This window comes from Leptopilina heterotoma, unplaced genomic scaffold, assembly GCF_015476425.1.
Source record: "Leptopilina heterotoma isolate Lh14 unplaced genomic scaffold, ASM1547642v1 Lhet_45, whole genome shotgun sequence".
Classification (NCBI taxonomy): Eukaryota; Metazoa; Arthropoda; class Insecta; order Hymenoptera; family Figitidae; genus Leptopilina; species Leptopilina heterotoma.
This window is the reverse complement of record NW_025111086.1, coordinates 1,571,748-1,588,176: the sequence shown is the minus strand read 5'-3', so window position 1 is coordinate 1,588,176 and position 16,429 is coordinate 1,571,748. Positions and strand designations below refer to the sequence as shown.

Genomic DNA, 16,429 nt, shown 5'->3' with positions numbered 1-16,429 from the left:
CTATCCTTGTTTTTTTTTAGTAATATAAAAATTTATTCTCTATGTTAAACCAATTTCAATTTCATATCTAAAGTCACCATTTTCACAGTTTCTTCCGCCCGGATAAACATAGTTTTTTTTTTCTTTTTTCTTTTTTAGCAGCACTACAATCAACTAGTAACAATTACATACCATTTGATACCCATTGAATCATTCAACATACATAAATATTGCATTGCATTGTACATACACCAGGCATGAGGCTTAATTTATAACTATTTCATAATTTTCAGAAGAGAAAAAAAGTTTAAAAAAAAAAGAATTCTAAAGTGTGTGTTGCAGTGCTTACATCGTTGCATTTTTCAAAATCAATACAAAGCATCGCTTGCCTGATTCACTTACGAAAAAAACAAAACAAAGAAGAAATAAAATCAAAATTAATTTCCTTGAATTTTAAAATAAAAATCATTGTCACTTTGCGTAAACTAAGTACATTGTAAAACAAAAAACAAAAAAAAGATCAAAAAGTAAAATGAAAAGAAAAATACTTTTCTTTTACTTCTCTAAATATCATGTGGATCTCTTCAATAATGAGAATTGTTATCAAAACAAGAGTGACAAACTTCTCAAAAAGAGATGGCAATAAATAATCTAGCTATCTACTCCAAAAAAAAAATTAAACATTCACGTCCACCTTTTGCTTATCAAATCAAATCAGAGATTGGAAAAAAACTCTTGAGCAATTTTTCAAATTTTTCCCTTTTTTTATAAACAATCGATTAAAAAGCTAAAAATTTCTCTTAAAACTGAAATTTATTTCTATTACCAATCTCTGATAAGAAACAAGTGAACGATAATTCGTTGTTCACAATAAAAAATGACGAGACGTATTTAAATTTCTGCCTGATTTTCATTTTTCTCTAAAAATTGATTAAAAATAAATTCCGGACTTGAATCTCAATCTCTACGATCTACAATATAGATAAAAATGACATATTCGATTAATAACTGGTGCATTTTGTTTGCAATATTTATAATACTTCGGTTAATATCGTATCTTTTTTTCAATTTCATTTTTTTTATTACAAAGGCATCATGATGAGAAAGCAAGTAAAAAGTAACAACACTAGGATCGTTTCTTAATTAGTTTTTAATAATTCGTTTCACTCAAGAATTGTTTTTTTTTTTGCTTTTATTCGCGAAAAATTGATGGAAAAGCATTGAGATTTTGATTTTTCAAAGTTGTTCAAAAACCAACTTGACTCGAAAATCTTACGCTATTGTGTAAATTTTATTATTTTTTTTATCTCTTTTCGCTGACAACTAAGAAAGATATCGTACAAAACTATGACACGCTTAAGGCAAAATTTTTTCACATACAATTTTTTGTTTCTTCTTCTTTCATGTATATTTATATTGTCGTAGAGACGGATGTGACCAGTTGAATTCCCAAATATCTATCCTTTCATTTTTTTTAAGAAAAATACAAATTGAAAATAATTTGAAGTCTGAAAAATTTGTGCAATGCTTTCATTATTCATATGAATTTTACGAAATGCACGATGTAGGCTAAATGATATATCTAAAATTCAATTTATTACAATATAACTCTTTCTCTCTCTGTCTCTCTCTCCATGATGATAATTATTCTTTGAGCCGATAACATTTAGAAAAAAAGGAGCAAAAGGCGATTTTACAAAAATTTATCGTTTCCGATATTTCGTAGCACTATACAAATAGTTTTGTTTTGTCTTTTTTCATATTGCTAAGATTATTTGAAAATGATTAAACAAATCCATGTGAATAATCAAAGAATTATAAAATATCGTTTAATTCTGAAATGTTTTGCGTGAATTATTACTATTATTATTAATATTATTATTTTAAAGATGGTAGGCAGGTATCAAGCTGGCTTTATTAAGTGTCACAGTCTTCGTGTTGCTCTTTCCCGTGCACATCATCAATCTAAGCGACAAACTGGAGATTTCTCTCATCGCGTAATGCTTGATAAAAATTGAAACGATTCACTAATTTTATAAATTTTATAAATTGCCTCTTGTTGGAATTTTTTTCTTTTTCAAAAAGTGCTTCTCATTAAAATACTACGCGATTGAGAAAACACGCAGTGCGTTTTTTTCTGTTTTTTTTTTTTTTTTTAATTATTTTTCTCATAAGCATTGAGAACCGAGTAGTCTGTGTAAATTCAACTGCTTTAATAATCGTCCAGATCGAAATTATCGAGTTCATCTTCTTCCAATTGCATACTTTGAAAGTCGACTTTGTAGCGCAATATTCCTGCAATAAAAAAAGACAATTTTTATTATTATTGTTATAATTTTGTAATTAATTCCTAGTTGTATTTTTCCAAAATTTTTACGAATTTTCTTTATGTATTTTTTCAAATTAAAATTACTTATTTTCTTGTTTTTTTTAAAGACAAAAAAACGTTGTTTCTTAAAAATGTTAATTTACGAAAGAAAGATTTCTAAAAATGTTAATTTATAGAATTAGAAAAATGTTAATTTATAAAAAACGATTTTTAAAAATGTTAATTTATGTAAATAAAAATGTGTAGTCAATTCCCAGAGTGTAAAACTGTTTTTCAAGTGAACCGATAATTTACTTAGAAGAATATTAAGGTTTCTAGAAAAATACACTAGCTTGTTTTTATTGATTTTCAAAGTACAGGGAGACTAACTTAGCCATAATTGTTTTAAAATACTCAAAGGATTGTAAGACTCATGATTTTATTTCTTTCAAAAACCAGTATTCTAAAATTAGCGAATTTTACAGAAATTATTATTAAGGGAATACTCTATAGTATTGTTTGATTCTTTTTTTTTTGTAAATTGGGAATTTTATATTAAAAAGCATGTACTATACCTTTCCCGATATGCGAGCTAATAAAAACGAAAAGGTATATTAGTACATTACCCTCTAAAATCGTAATCAAAATTTGTTAGTAAAAAAAAAAATTGATTAAAAAAGTCTTTTTGAATTTTAATCAAAACATTTATTAAAATATCAAATGTTAACGTGCAAATTTAATAATTCAAAAGAAAAGTAACTACATTTAAAAACAATTGCCAATTTTTATCACGTTTTCAAAAAATTATAAATAAATAACAGCAATTTTTGAAAATTACATCAATATTTTAGAATTAGCTACAGATACAATATTCATTTACTTTCGGGTACTGAACAACAAAGCATGCACAATTTGAAGAAAGTGTTTCCTCAATATTTAAACAAAGTACATTTTAAACTTAAGGAAAAGTTTTCACAGCCGGGTTAAAATTTACATTTTAATTATCAATTAATTAATTAGAGTATATTAGTAAAATCTACCGTTAGTAATTTTAATAAAGTAAAAGAAGGTAAATATTCAACAATTACTGCCAGAATAGCGAAAGGAATATTAAAAATATATTTACAATTTAATTTCCTATTTAAAATGCTTGTGAAGTATCGTTAAAAATAATCTTTAGTTAAAATAATTTTGAACAGCACTAGGTAAAATAAAAATCTACAGAAATTCCATCTAATTCATCTAAAAGAAGGAAGAAAAACTACAAAAGCTTTTGTCATGCAATTAATAAAAGAGAAAAGATGTAGAATCAGCAATAAAAAGATAATTTCGAGCACAATATTATTTAGTATTTATGAAATTGTTACTTAATTATGAATGTAGTTTTTGCAAATGTAAAGATAATAAATTGATCATTTGAAATTACGTAATTATTGATTTAGAAATACTATGTGTTTTCCATTAAATAGAGGAATAAAAATGTTCAATTCCAAAAAATTTTTTTCCATCCCTAAAAACCAAATGTTTTTCTTTTTAATTTTTTTTTCCACGAATTCATTCTTTTAAAACTAAATTTTGTCCATAAACAATTTCCTTCAATATATAGTTAAAAAACAAATTTCCTTCAGTTCGATTAAAAACCAAATTTTCTCCATAAACAATTTCTTTCCTTTTTTTTTTTGAAAAGAAAAAATAAAACTCCAAATTATACTGTTTTGAAATTGTAATAAATGTGCAGTGCATATGCATGACATGAAGAAACAAACATATTTTATGAATTCAGCGTTTGAAATAATATATAGGACTATTCTAATCAGTGAAAACTCAATGAAGAAATTATAGCAGTTTGTCGATATACATTTTTACTACGATTCTCAAACATTAAATGAACGCACTTTTTCAATTTAATTACTTCACTGAATAAAATAAAATAGAAAAAAATAAAAATTACTCAAACATTATAACATTAAAAAAAAGAATATACAAAAAGAGAAAATATTATTTTTATCTAGAAAAATAGCAAAAAGAAAAGAAAATTTGTCAAAATAGTTGAGAAGAAAGAAGTGTGTTCATTTAAAGTTTAGTGAGACGACTCGACAAATCCATCGAATTATTTATCAAGAATGAGAAATTCTACGAAACACGAAATATGAATGAATTCACTCAAAACAGATAAACTTCTACCTGGTAGACTCTTGAGTATTTCACGGATGAAATTAGTAATCATCGAGGTCAACGTCATCAAGAGGCTCATCAGCCTGCAGTGACTGGAAATCAACTTTGTAGCGGAGGATTCCTAAATTCGAACATATGCTCTACAGTTATTATTAACTATCGAACACGATTTCTCAAAAAGCTAAAAATCTCTTCTCATATCTTCAAAAATTTTTTCCACATTTTAGTGGCAAAAAAAACATGCATTATCAGGTGAAAATTTGATTAGTATTTTTCTTCTTAAATCTAGTTAAAGGAGATTACATCTCCTAAAACCTATTCTAAATTTTCATTTTCTTTTTTTCTTTAGTCAAATCTCAATTATCGAAGGAACTTGTCGATGTTCGTGGAACCACAATTTTTCGAATTAAACTAATCGGAGCGGTTAATTTTTTTTTAATATATAAATTATTATTGAGAAAAACTCACCGCCAATTCCACCAAAGCCTCTGACAAATTGTGAACCTTCTTGGGACTTGTCCGTTATAATTTCTAATGTTGCTCCAAAACTCTTGTAATTATTCGCCAGCCATTCGAGTAGCGGTTGGCATTCTACCAATTCCAATTCTACACCACTCTGATAATTTAAAAAAAGGAAAGTATTTTTATCAATAAAATAACGAGTATGTGTGTGTGTGTTAAAAACTAGTGTGTGTTCTAAAGAATAATTTACCTCTTTATCAGTAAAGTGTGTTTTGTCTTTTTCCTGTTCAGGCGTTAGGTGCAATACTTTTTCCTCACCGTTCGTGTGATTCTTCAGAACGTATCGTTGAATATCTAAATTCTCCCAACAAATTAAAGTCTCTACGCTACCTAATTCCAAGGCTCTCAACGTATCTTCAACGCCGAAACAGTATTTTCCTGTGTCTTGGGAAATCTCATCGAAATAGCGACCTTGAATTCAAAAATTTTGTCTTAAACACGATTTCAAGAAATAAAAATCAAGGGATGACAAAAGAACCAAAAGAAATTAAAATTATGTCCCTGAAGGTAACTTCAGGGACATAATTTTAATTTCTTTTGGTTCTTTTGTATCCGTACATCGACGCTCATTGTCGAAAACTATCATTTAAGGTTTCGACGCTCAGGGTCGACGCCAACTTCAGTTTAAAAAAATTTTACTTTAAAATTCATATTAAAAAAAATTATTCTACGTAAAAAAAATTTTTTACTACGTAAAAAAAATTATAAAGAACAATAAATTTGAAGAATAAATAATTTACCAATAAGTTTCTTCTCCTGAATGAATTTCACATTCTGCAAGGATTCAGCTGCCAATTCAATGGCTTGATTAAAACCATTTTCTCCTCCATACGAAACATCAACTAGTTTTATAACTTTAGCTTGCAATCTCTGAAAATAATTTCTTCATTTACAAAAACCTCACAACAGATTTTTAGTACCGAATTTTTCAAAAGTTAATAAATTTCTAAAAAAAAATGTCTGTACAGTAAAACCTGTCGGAATGTAACTCGATTTTTCAAATTTTATTGCAGTAAACAATCCTTAAAAAATTGTTTTATAATTTAAGTTTGTAATAATTTTACAATATTCCGGAACTAAGTGAAATTAATTCTTGTTGGACATTTTATAATATAAAAAAAAAATTCTTAAAATAGTGTTGCATTCCGACAGGCTCGTAGGGTGTCTACTATTTTCGTTCAACAAAATTCCCGGCTTTGTCCTAATTTTTCCCGTTTTCTTTCTCATCAAATTTAAATTTATTTGATTTCGAAAATAAATTAAAATTTATTAAAATTTTTGAAAATAATTGAATTGTGGAGAACAATTTAATTATTTATAAAAGTAATTGAAATTTTGAGGAGAAATTTAAAAAATGTTTAAACATAATTGAATTTCTGGGAAGAAATTTATATTATGGAAATTTGTGAAAATAATTGAATTCTTGTGAAGAATTTTTTTTTAAAATAATATTCAAAATAATTTAGTAAATCTAAAGAATTTTGCTATTTATATAAATAATTGAATTCTTGAGAAGAATTTTTTTACAGTTTCTAGAAATAATTGAATTCTTTTGACGAAATTTAATAAAATTTTTAAGAATAATTAATTACATTTTTCGAGGAATTTGATTAAAATTGTATTAAAAATAATTGAAATTCTGCAATGAGTTTTACTATTTATGAAAATAATTGAATATATTGCGAAGAAATTTTTAAAAATAAAATTATAATTACGGTGGCAAACTTCCCTTGATTATTTTCGAAAAATTTAAATAAAATTCTTTAATAGTATTTAATTATTTTTAATACAATTTAAAGAAATTTCAATTATTTCAAAAATTTTCAATTATTTGTTTATAAAAATTCTATTATCTTGAAACAATAGAATTAAAACATTCCAAAAATCTTATTTTTCAGAATTTTTAAAAAAACTTTGCGAAAATTCAATTTTATTAAATAATTTTAAGTGTGTATATTTTTTTTGAATTAACTAATAAAAATTTTAATTATTAATCTTCGCACTAAGAAACATGAAAACATTAGAACGTGACTCTTTATAAAATTCAATTATTTATCAATTATTAAATTAAAATACTTTGAAAATTCGATTTGTTAAAAAATTTTTTATGAAATTCTTTAACAAATTTAATTATTTTCAGTTGAATTTTACAAAATTTCTATTAATTCGATAATTTTTTTAAAATTTATTTACTAACTATATTTGAATCAGTGACTGATTTTTTATTATCAAATTAATTATTTTTAACTAATTGAAATTTTAGAGAACAGTGTAAATATCTATAAAAATTGAAATAAAGAACGATTTTTTAAAAGCAAATTAAAATAATAAAACTTTTTTTAATTTGATAAAAAAAATTCCCGATTTAGCATAAAATTCCTGGCTTATTCCCGGTTTTCCCAGTCAAATTAAATTCCCGGCTATTTCCCGGATTTCCTGGTTAGTAGACACCCTGGGCTCGACTGTATTTAAACAAATATTTCCATATTTTTCCATCAAGAAAGAAAGAAAAAAAGAAAAAATAGAAAGAAAAGAAAGAAACGAAACGAAAAAACATAGAAAGAATAATAAAAAAAGGAAGAAAGAAAAATGAGAAAAACGTTAGAAATTAATTGCGTGGAAGTGATTAATATATTATGTAACTTACAGGATCAAACATATCAGACTGACTCAGCTCTGTTTTAAAGTCAGCACTACCAGCCAAAATAAGACCCGCAATGTTAGGCTTATCATTAGTAATATAAAGCTGAGTCGCTACTTCAGCAACTTTACGGACGTAGTTGTGTCTCTTTTCCATACGTAATCGGGCAAAACGAAGAGCAGACTGTCCTCCTCTGCCTGTAATTAGATTACTGTTTCTTAAAACATATCTTTCTTCTCTTCTCTTTTACATAATTGTTAAAATTATTTTTGAAATATAAAACAATTTATTATTATAAAACAATTTTTCTCTTTACAAACAATGTTTTAGTATATTCAAATTTTTTTGTACAATTTTCTTTGCTCAAACAATTTTTTCTATACCAAAAAAATCTTTATTAACAATAATTAGAGTGATACTGTTAAGCAAATGAGAAATACTAGAAATAAAACTTACAGAAAGAGAAAAAATACAAAAAAGTAAGAATAAAAAAGTACTTTTACAATCTTTGCAAAAAATACAAAGTTGAGGTCCACAACGTTGATCAACGAAAAAAAAATTGTTCACTTAGTAAATTAATTAAAAATGACGCAGCAATATTGAAACAAAAATATTTAGAAAAAAGATTGATGTTTATATTTTGATAATTATTTTACAATTATTAAATTAAAAATAATACTTGAATGCATTAAATACGTTTTTTTCGTTGATAAACGTTGTGGACTTCAACTTCGTCAAAAAAATTGCACTGAAAGCGAATGTTATTCGAATTAGTAACACATTATATCAGATTAATTTCCAAATATACGAACCGTGCTTTTTGGGAAGGTCCACCGTAAATTTATGTAAGACTTCACGTGTGTTTCCTTGTAGTGTACCAAAAAGCGCTCCATTACCGTCCATAACAATAAAACCAAACTTGTTATCGTCTGCAAGCAGCGCAGTAAGCGCTTCAGTATGAAACTAGAAGAAAATAATTAAATTATCAATACAAAAATCTGTTAAAAATTTTACGAAAAGTTTATAAAAAAAAAAATTCAAATCTCTCAATAATAAACTAAGTTTAAAAAAAAGTACGTCTAAAGAAATTAGATTACATAATTCATATTAAGCAAACTTGGCACAGTTTAAATTGTTTTGACTGTTGTTAATTAATACCTTATTATCACACAAGTAAAGAGAAGTATTAATAGGCTTAAAGGGTTCGAAATCGATGTTGACTTTCTTTTCTTTCCCTTCTTCTGTTACAATGGTTCCACAGTAAATAACCAGGCCATTTGGAGGTACTGAAATAAAAAGATAATTACTCTTCTAATTACTATAAGTAATAAATTACTCTTTGAAATTATAATTAACTAATTACTCTTTACTCTTCATACTATTAATTCTCTTTATACTTTTTTTAAGTTTCTAAATACACAATTTTTTATGTACTTTATGTATTTTTTTTATGTGAAATTCCAATTACCTTTGGTGTATAACTTTAGCCTATGCTGTACCGATGTGATGGCACCAAGAACTGATAATCTATTTACACGAGATTTGATGTTAGATGCAGTTCCAAATTCATCGGCCAACATTTTGCTTACTCTTGATATTTGATCCTTTGGAGGTATTATCAACGAAATCATACTTGTGCCATTCCTAAAAGACAAAAATTAAAATTAATTACAGTCAATGCGCAATCAAAACTCATTCCAATTATTTTCATTAAAAATCAATAACATTTTTTCAAATAACATATTGCTTTAAAAAAATATGGCAAAGAAAAGAAAATTGCTTTCAACAACTTGCATAATGTTAATTATGCTCCGAATGGTGAATATTAACCTACATGTTGACAATTAACTGTCTGAAATAGAAATCAGTGAATTCAAAGTAGAAAATAAATAGCTAAACAAACTTTCCGGACATCCTGGAGAAAATATAATACGTGGATGGCTGACTTTAATTTGCAATTAATGCACAAGTATGGGAACATATGTTGTTTCAATTAAGGAAAGTTTTAGGTAATAATATTCGAAAATAACATACCCTCTAGCCATTTCAAGGCTTTTAATGAGTTTCTTGATCTTCCAGATTTCGACATTACGATCGGCGGATGTCTCCTCGTTGGACATTGCTGTGTGCTGGAAGTCGCGTGGTTCCTATACTTAATGATTCTTTACCTAGTTCCTGGATGGGGTTTCCCCTGGGGGTTAATTAAAACTGAAAAGTAGCACTTCTCTTTTCGTTAAAGCCGTTCTGCACAATTTCTGAAATGAACGGCCAGTCCATTTATCTTAAAGAACCTGCCGAAATCCAGTTCAAACCGGATTATGTCAGGTCGAACGTGCACGACATAACGTTCGAACGGTACACTTGTGGGTTTGACACGATGCACACTCACTTTGTGATATTCTTTAAGAGAATTTTAATTTTCTTGAACCCTTTTTAAACACAATTTATTTTTTTTTTTAATAAAGACACCTGTAAAATAACGAGGGACACCACGCGAACAAAAACTCAGGAATGCACACGTCGGCCATGCGAATAGCAAAGCACACAACCACAACGAAACGTCAGTAATTTTCTCAAACGTTCCACACGGTACAAATTGGGAAGCAAAAAGACTGTCGCGACGCTAGGTCACTCGTCCTATCAAATGATTTCATTGGCTGTACTGTGGTTTATGCGGAAAATTTCGACAATATTGGAGAACATAACCTAAAAACAAATACAAATTTTTCCTTAAATAAGTAATTAGAAAATTAATCAGTATTTTCCACTTGGGTATTTTTTCAATTTAATCTATAATATTTAACTATTTTGTAAATAATAAACACATTATAAGACTTATAACATTTGAGAAGAAATCGAAAAAACGTGTCAAGGGTTTTAAGACCTATCTATCACTTACTTTTCTTTCTATTAGGTAAATAAGGGGAAATTAAAGAATTTTCCCGATTGGATGTTTCTTCTTTCGTTGAATTCTAATTGGTCAGTTTATAACGATTAATGGCCAATTAGAAACAATGTTTGAGAGCAGAGAACTTGTCCACTACAGCCGATCCAATCAGAATTGATATAACTTACTCCGCTATATAGCGCGCGTAAATTTAAAAATTGTTGAAAACTAAAGAAAAATTTTTCAATTATAATTTATATTTTATTTATCTAATATACGTGACTTCATAAAATTATAGTTTATTGATCTCTATTCTCTATAAAATCAGAAATACGTTACGTGAACAAGAACTATATACAATATAGTAGAAATAGAAAAACAATAATCCTGAACAATCCGCATGTCTATCCTTGGTTTCCTTTTAGGATAATTGGTGTTGAATACCTGTAAACAATTAAATTAGAATTACAATTTTATTACAAGAAGATTAATTATTATCAATTAAGAAAAATTAAAAACAAACAATCAAGTGAACAAAGAAGAAAAATAAATAAGTAAATAAACAAGAAAATTGATAAATAAATAGATAAGAAAATAAATAAGTAGACAAATATGTAAAAAAGTAAATAAAGAAGAAATTAAATGAATAAATAAACAAGAAAATAATAATTAAATTAACAAGAAAATAAAAAAGTAAAAAAAAATAAATAAATGAATAAGTCAATAAACCAGGGTGGCCGCAAGTTTTAGACATTACAATTATTTTCCCTGAAAAAATTCTTTTTACAGATAAACAAGTCAATAAATAATTACGAAAATAAATGAATAAACAAGATAATGAACAAAAAAATAATAAGTAAATAAACAAGATAATTAAAATAAAAGTAAATAAAGAAGAAAATAAATAAGTAAAGAAACAAGAATTAATAATAACTAAATCAACCAGAAAATAAGCAAACAAGTAAATAAATAAATGAATAAGTGAGTAATCAAGAAAATGAATAATTAAATAAACAAGAAAATAAGTAAGTAAATAAACAAGAAAATAAATCAATTAATAAATAATAGGAAGGTTAAATTAAAAATAATTAATTTACCTGAATTTATATCCAAAACAATCGGATTTTATAAATCGACATTATTCAAATTGGCAGCTGATCCAGACGGCAAATCGGACGAAACAAATTTACCAATTGGTTGCATGGCTTTTCGTTGTTCAGCCAATTTCTTCATTTCTTGCTTCAATTTCCCTAAAATCGCATGATTCGGCTGATTGACTGTTGCTTTGCCCTGCAGTAAAGTAATTTCCTGTTCCAATTGTTTTTTCTCCTTAAATGTTTTAACACTCCGTGAACCATAGAGCCTGAGTAATGATCCCCACGAATGAATATGTGGATGTAATCTCTGTAAAATTTCCTGCGCCGCTCGTTGTTTTCCATCTTTTTTATTTCGACAAACAACAGTGACTTCATGCTTACCCACACGCATTGTAAATTCATTTCTCTGATGTTTCAATGTATTCACTGAATAATCAATTTGCATATCGCCCTGTCCAAAATTTCTCTGCAGGCAAGTAATTAAAATTGCGTGCGGCGATGGTTCAGTTGTTTTTGCACAAAATTCAGCGACACGTGGATCGGTGATTGAAATCTCATCGAAGAATGAAAGATCAGCGTCTGAATCGCCCTTGGCTGCTTTTATTGCCCAGCCGGCATTCGATGAAACACCGTCTGTATTTGAATCACCCGATATTTTATCCTTCATCTGTGGTATTAGAATTTCCAATGTTTTACGCGCTGCATTTGCTTTCGCCTGTTTTTTACTACTTCCAAAACCATAACCGTATTCCATTTCGTTGATACAAACAACCGCCGAGTAGGGAGTTGCGGCATTTTCCAATTCCTTGAATCTGTAAGTTGGTTGCTTTTTAAGGGCATGCTGAACGTATTCGTGTAAAATACAAACATAACTTTTACCCGATGGATTCATAATCCAGTGTTTAGGGGGACGTGCACCACCGCTGCAATCCTGTTCATTAGAATCATTCATTCCCGATGTTGTTGAACTCGCAATTGGGAAAGTAATTAATTTCGTTCCATCGGGCAGTGTAGGCCTCTCCAATTGTTTCCTATGTTTTTTACTCTTCGTGAATTTTCTCCTCGCCGACCACGATTGAAATCTCATGACTTTTATTGATTTAAATCGAAACATGGTGAGACAATATTTTCTCAATTGTTCACTGTCTAAAGAATGAGCTGCACGATTTTCTTGAACTGTTTCAATTTTTGCACTTGGTAGATTGCAACCATCGGAAGTTGAAGATTGTTCCTTCTCCTTCTCCCTCTCCTTCTCTGCCTGCTCCTCTTGAAGTGCTCTTCGATATTGCAAACAAGGAACTGCACTCACTGGTACCTCGTGTTTTCTCACACTACCTGCGCCTAGAAAATACGGTTTTGAAAGTGTACAAACACGAGAATGTTTATGTAAATAAAGTGGCATTCCACTGTTATGTGTTACTTGTACCCAGCCTTCGGGGAGAACGTCAAAATGATTGTGTCCAATTTCATCTAATACAAGTTTTTCCTTCTCCTCATACGGAACAAAGTCCTTGCAACCTTTTCTCTTCTTTCGAAATTCCTCGGGAAGACTCTCTTCCAACATTGCCTCGATCTCTTCATCTGGAACATCAGAATCACTACTTTCATTGGCATAAGTATCGGAATCAGTTGTACTTTCCTCACGATGACGATCTAAATCGTCGAGAACGTCAAATTGTCTTAATTCATCTTCCACGGGCATATTTTCACTTAAAGAAATATCTTGATTATCATTCATACACACATCCTTGGTAAAATCGTCATTCATATCGATATCGTCAGAATTATTTTCGATGTTTGAAATAAATTGTACCTTAGTACAATTTTTTGTACTAACTTTTTGTTTTTTTTGTTTTTCTAAATTGTCACTAGTAATTAATTCTTGGATATTATCACTCTCAGAATTATGAATATTTTGTTTACAACTTTTTTTACAAGGAATATCGTCTAAATTACTTTCCTCGACAGACGTTCTATTTGAGATGGTTTCCACATTGGGATTTTCTTCCTCTATTTCCATTTTAATTAAACTTGTTATTAATTTTCACTTAAAAAATAAAATATTTCACCTACACTTAAAGTGAAACTCGTGGATTTTTTAAATAGTTTTTAGGTTAGTTTTCGAATGCGGTTTCCAAGAAAAGTGACGTCACTTGTTGTCAAGTAAATGAGCAAGCGCGAAGCAGACGACGCAGAGTGTAAACGTCAAAATCCGTCATGTGCTCATCGCTCATCGAAACTGTAAAATAAATAATCGAATATTGTTAAATGCACGGAAAAAATATTCAATAGTATTTTAATTACAAGCAAAACGAATATTCAAAGAACTTGTAAATTTCATTATTGCAGGTATTCTGCTCTTAATGGGGCAATTTTTTTTTACTTAACCTATAATTTCAGTAGTTTCTTTTCGTTTTTTTTATTAAATGGTATTTGTTATTTAATTCTTAGTATTTATAGTACAAAGTATTTTTCTTTTTAGAAATGTCTGATACAGAGGAATCTGTACCAAAAATAGTATTTAAGAAAAAATCTCGCAAACCTCTTAGGAGACGAGAAAGTTCAAACGAAGAAGAGGGTGATGACGATGATGGTAACACTTTAAGGTATTATTTTCCATTATCATTCAATTATTTTACTGTTTACATTTAGTAAAAAATGATTGTAATATTTGAATATTTCTATATTAAACTTTTTATATCATTTAGAGAGAAACTAGAGGAATTGAAAACAATTCAGAAACTTCGACAAAGAAGTAACGGTGTGAAAATCGATGGAGATTATTCAGGAGAAAAAATAACAACAGAAGATTCAGGGGTGAGTATTATTATACCTCTATATTAATTAACAAGAATTTTAATCTAAAAATTTCGTAAAATTTAATTGTAAACAAATACATTTGAAAATTCACAGAATTTTTTTTTAAAAAGAAGTTATTACTATTTTCGAATAATTTTTTTACCTTTTTTGAGGAAAAAAGGTACTGTGATGCCTGCTATTATAATTTACTAATTATAATAAAATTTCTATTTGCAGTCAGACCCATTTAATGTTAAAGCCGGAGGAATGGTGAACATGGCAGCTTTGAAAAATGCAAAAATAAAACAAAACGACGCTTATGAAACAGGAATAGGAACACAATTTAACGCCGAGACAAATAAACGCGACGAGGACGAAGAGATGTTAGTTATTTTTTATTTAATTAATTATTTAATTAATTATTTAATTAATTATTTAATTATTTAATTAATTAAAACTTAATTTTCTTTGTACTGAAAAATTAATTTATTTCTGAAATTGACAGGGTGAAATATATAGAAGAGCACCTATCTAAAAGAAAACGAATCAACAAGGAAGAATCAGAAACAAATACAGTAAACGAAGGAGCTTATTGTTCACCAGAAGATGCAGCTCTTCAAGCAGTTCCTGATCATTTAAGACAAAGTTCCACATACAGGAGCGAAGAGATGCTTTCAAATCAAATGCTCTCCGGAATTCCCGAAGTTGATCTCGGCATTGAGTGAGTAATTTTCTATGTCAATAAAATAAAAACCCTAAAAAATTAGAATTGAGAATTAAATTCATAAATTTCTACTAATTCGATAAAATAAACTTCTAAAAATTAAAATTTAATTAATAAACTTCTATTAATCCAGAGCTAAAATAAAGAACATTGAAGCGACAGAGGAGGCAAAATTAAAACTCCTTTGGGATCGTCATAGAAAAAAAGATGGACCGTCACAATTTGTGCCTACAAATATGGCTGTTAATTTTGTGCAACACAATAGATGTAAGTAATATTTATTTTATTACTTAATTTTTATTTTCCAAATATTTATTCTCAATACATAATTAGTATTAACATTTATTTCTCTCCATTCAAAAAGAAGCTAAAAATTCAATTTCTTTTATAATAAAATATCTTTTCCTTTCCAGTCAATATCGAAGTATCCGATGTTCAAAAAAGCAAAAATAATGCACGAGAACAGAGGCAGGCGAATTCATCGACAATGAGCTCAAAAGAAAAGAGAAAAGAAGCCGAAGATAAAGCAACCGATGATTATCATTACGAAAGATTTAAAAAGCAATTCCGAAGATTCTAATTAATTTTCATGGAATTGATTAATATAAGCTTTCACCTTCGTCAACAATTTGTAAATAGAAAAATGTCATTTTATTTAAATTTTTCTACATGTACGACGCATAATTGAAAACTGATTTAATAAAAAAAGTTTTATAATTAAAATTTCTAAATGTGTATACAAGCGATTGTAGGACGAAAGCTTAACTTAATTTGCAAACCGCTATTGATGCAAATTTTCTCAAATACAGAAGCCCTAAAAAGACAAGCAGATAAATCCATCAAGAAGAACTTTATAAACTTTTCGTCCTACTTTATTTTCCTAAAAATTAATCTTTAAACCCGTTCCTTAAATTCTCTCACTAAAATAACTTTTCTATTAATTGCATTGAAATTTTCTTAAAAGAACAAAAAATTAATTAATTTTAATTAAATTAAAAAATAATTAAATCACCCATTTAATAAATTAATTCCTTAATTTTTTAATTAATAAATTCTCCAAACAACATTAGGGAAAATTAATTAAAAATAACTTAAAAATGTCGTTTTAAAAAATTAATATTTAAAAAAACTGAATAAATTTCTTTTTCAAAAGAAAAAAAGCAAATTATAAAACTCATTTTGAAGTGTTTTGAAGATTTTAATCAATTACATAATAATAAATGTATAATGAATTGTGAACTTCCCATAATCAATGACGTGATATTTTTCTATGGTGCCCTTTAAAATTCTTTCAAAA

General features: G+C 27.7%; 3 protein-coding genes across 4 annotated transcripts; 1 reads left to right on the top strand and 2 right to left on the bottom strand.

The window, feature by feature from the left end:
* Nucleotides 1-1,037: 1,037 nt before the first annotated feature.
* On the bottom strand, nucleotides 1,038-10,203 carry LOC122507192 (eukaryotic peptide chain release factor subunit 1). Of its 2 annotated transcripts, none has more exons than XM_043619786.1 (9): nucleotides 9,660-10,201; nucleotides 9,094-9,269; nucleotides 8,784-8,911; nucleotides 8,438-8,588; nucleotides 7,632-7,822; nucleotides 5,725-5,854; nucleotides 5,175-5,395; nucleotides 4,931-5,078; nucleotides 1,038-2,274 (listed from the first exon to the last, which is right to left on the bottom strand). In XM_043619786.1, the coding sequence occupies exons 1-9, from the start codon at nucleotides 9,743-9,745 to the stop codon at nucleotides 2,192-2,194; spliced, it is 1,314 nt and encodes a 437-aa protein (XP_043475721.1). In that variant the 5' UTR covers nucleotides 9,746-10,201; the 3' UTR covers nucleotides 1,038-2,191. The 2 variants fall into 2 exon arrangements, with proteins under 2 accessions (XP_043475721.1, XP_043475722.1); XM_043619787.1 differs by lacking the exon at nucleotides 1,038-2,274 and adding an exon at nucleotides 4,489-4,583 and having other exon boundaries at nucleotides 9,660-10,203.
* Nucleotides 10,069-13,778, bottom strand: LOC122507191 (microprocessor complex subunit DGCR8). Its single transcript, XM_043619785.1, has 3 exons — nucleotides 11,610-13,778; nucleotides 10,525-10,956; nucleotides 10,069-10,331 (listed from the first exon to the last, which is right to left on the bottom strand). The coding sequence occupies exon 1, from the start codon at nucleotides 13,627-13,629 to the stop codon at nucleotides 11,638-11,640; it is 1,992 nt and encodes a 663-aa protein (XP_043475720.1). The 5' UTR covers nucleotides 13,630-13,778; the 3' UTR covers nucleotides 10,069-10,331; nucleotides 10,525-10,956; nucleotides 11,610-11,637.
* Nucleotides 13,779-13,801: 23 nt separating this feature from the next.
* On the top strand, nucleotides 13,802-15,855 carry LOC122507202 (telomere length and silencing protein 1 homolog). The gene is made up of 7 exons (XM_043619806.1): nucleotides 13,802-13,958; nucleotides 14,092-14,215; nucleotides 14,318-14,426; nucleotides 14,646-14,791; nucleotides 14,914-15,129; nucleotides 15,266-15,399; nucleotides 15,546-15,855. The coding sequence occupies exons 2-7, from the start codon at nucleotides 14,094-14,096 to the stop codon at nucleotides 15,710-15,712; spliced, it is 894 nt and encodes a 297-aa protein (XP_043475741.1). The 5' UTR covers nucleotides 13,802-13,958; nucleotides 14,092-14,093; the 3' UTR covers nucleotides 15,713-15,855.
* Nucleotides 15,856-16,429: the final 574 nt, after the last annotated feature.